We start from the raw sequence: 967 nt of genomic DNA, 5'->3' as shown, positions 1-967 counted from the left end.
ATGGAAAAGTATAGAAAATTATACAAGTAGCAACAATAGTTTATTTACAAGTAAACTTCATCAATTTGACAATCTTCCTGAACCCAGAAATGCAACAGAAGGTATTATATTTATTATAATGAATTGTTTTGTTAAATATTTAGAAAAAGTATTAAGATACTAAATATAATCAATGATGCTTTATTATATAAACAATAGAAGAACTAGAAGGTATAAATTTAAATTTATTTATAGTATTTATTTAAAATAGTTAATAATTGTGTTTGTTTCGTGGACATTTTAGCATTTTATAGTAAATCATATGAATTTTATATTCCTGATAATAGTAAGTATTATTGGATTTCTGTAAAATAAACATTATATTTATCTATTTTAACTTTTTTAGTTGATGAATTTGATAAATCGGGTAGTCAGAAGAATAGTACATCAAAATTAAGTAGTATATTTAAAGGTAACTTAATTAATAATATATTTGTTTTACGATAATCAAAATATACAAAGATTAATTTTATACTAAATTATATAGTTGGTAGTAAGAAATTATCTAAAATATTTAAAAGAAATTCAAAGAATGGTAAGTAAAATAATAATTAATATATTGATCTAAAATTAATTTAATATTAAAAACATAATTTATATTTAAATTTTTTAAGACATTCAAAATGATTATAAAGGAGAAACAATGCAACAAAAAGTGAAGAAAAATAATATTAACGTTGATGGTACAGTATGTAAGATTATCTAAACTATATAATTTCAATAATTAATTTTATATTGTTTTTTTCTTTTGTTTTTATAGATGAGGATGAAATATATAATAATCCAAATTTTCATTCGGAAGAACAAAATGAATTTGAACTTCCTGATGGTAATTAACATTTTTTCTTATTTAAAAGTTAAAATAAAATTTCAGCAATTTTTTTTTTTAACTCGATTTTTTTTTATTATTATAGATTTAAATATTTAA

The 967-nt window shown here is 18.4% G+C and overlaps 1 protein-coding gene across 1 annotated transcript; it reads left to right on the top strand.

Moving 5' to 3' along the window:
* OCT59_023578 (uncharacterized protein) lies at positions 1-967 on the top strand (the record flags this gene model as incomplete). Its single annotated transcript, XM_066134806.1, has 9 exons — positions 1-8; positions 88-101; positions 199-210; positions 284-325; positions 386-451; positions 527-574; positions 654-731; positions 800-868; positions 954-967. The coding sequence occupies 9 exons, from the start codon at positions 1-3 to the stop codon at positions 965-967; spliced, it is 351 nt and encodes a 116-aa protein (XP_065990892.1).

Source organism: Rhizophagus irregularis, chromosome 4 (assembly GCF_026210795.1).
Source record: "Rhizophagus irregularis chromosome 4, complete sequence".
Lineage (NCBI taxonomy): Eukaryota > Fungi > Glomeromycota > Glomeromycetes > Glomerales > Glomeraceae > Rhizophagus > Rhizophagus irregularis.
This window is presented reverse-complemented; position numbering and strand designations above follow the sequence as displayed.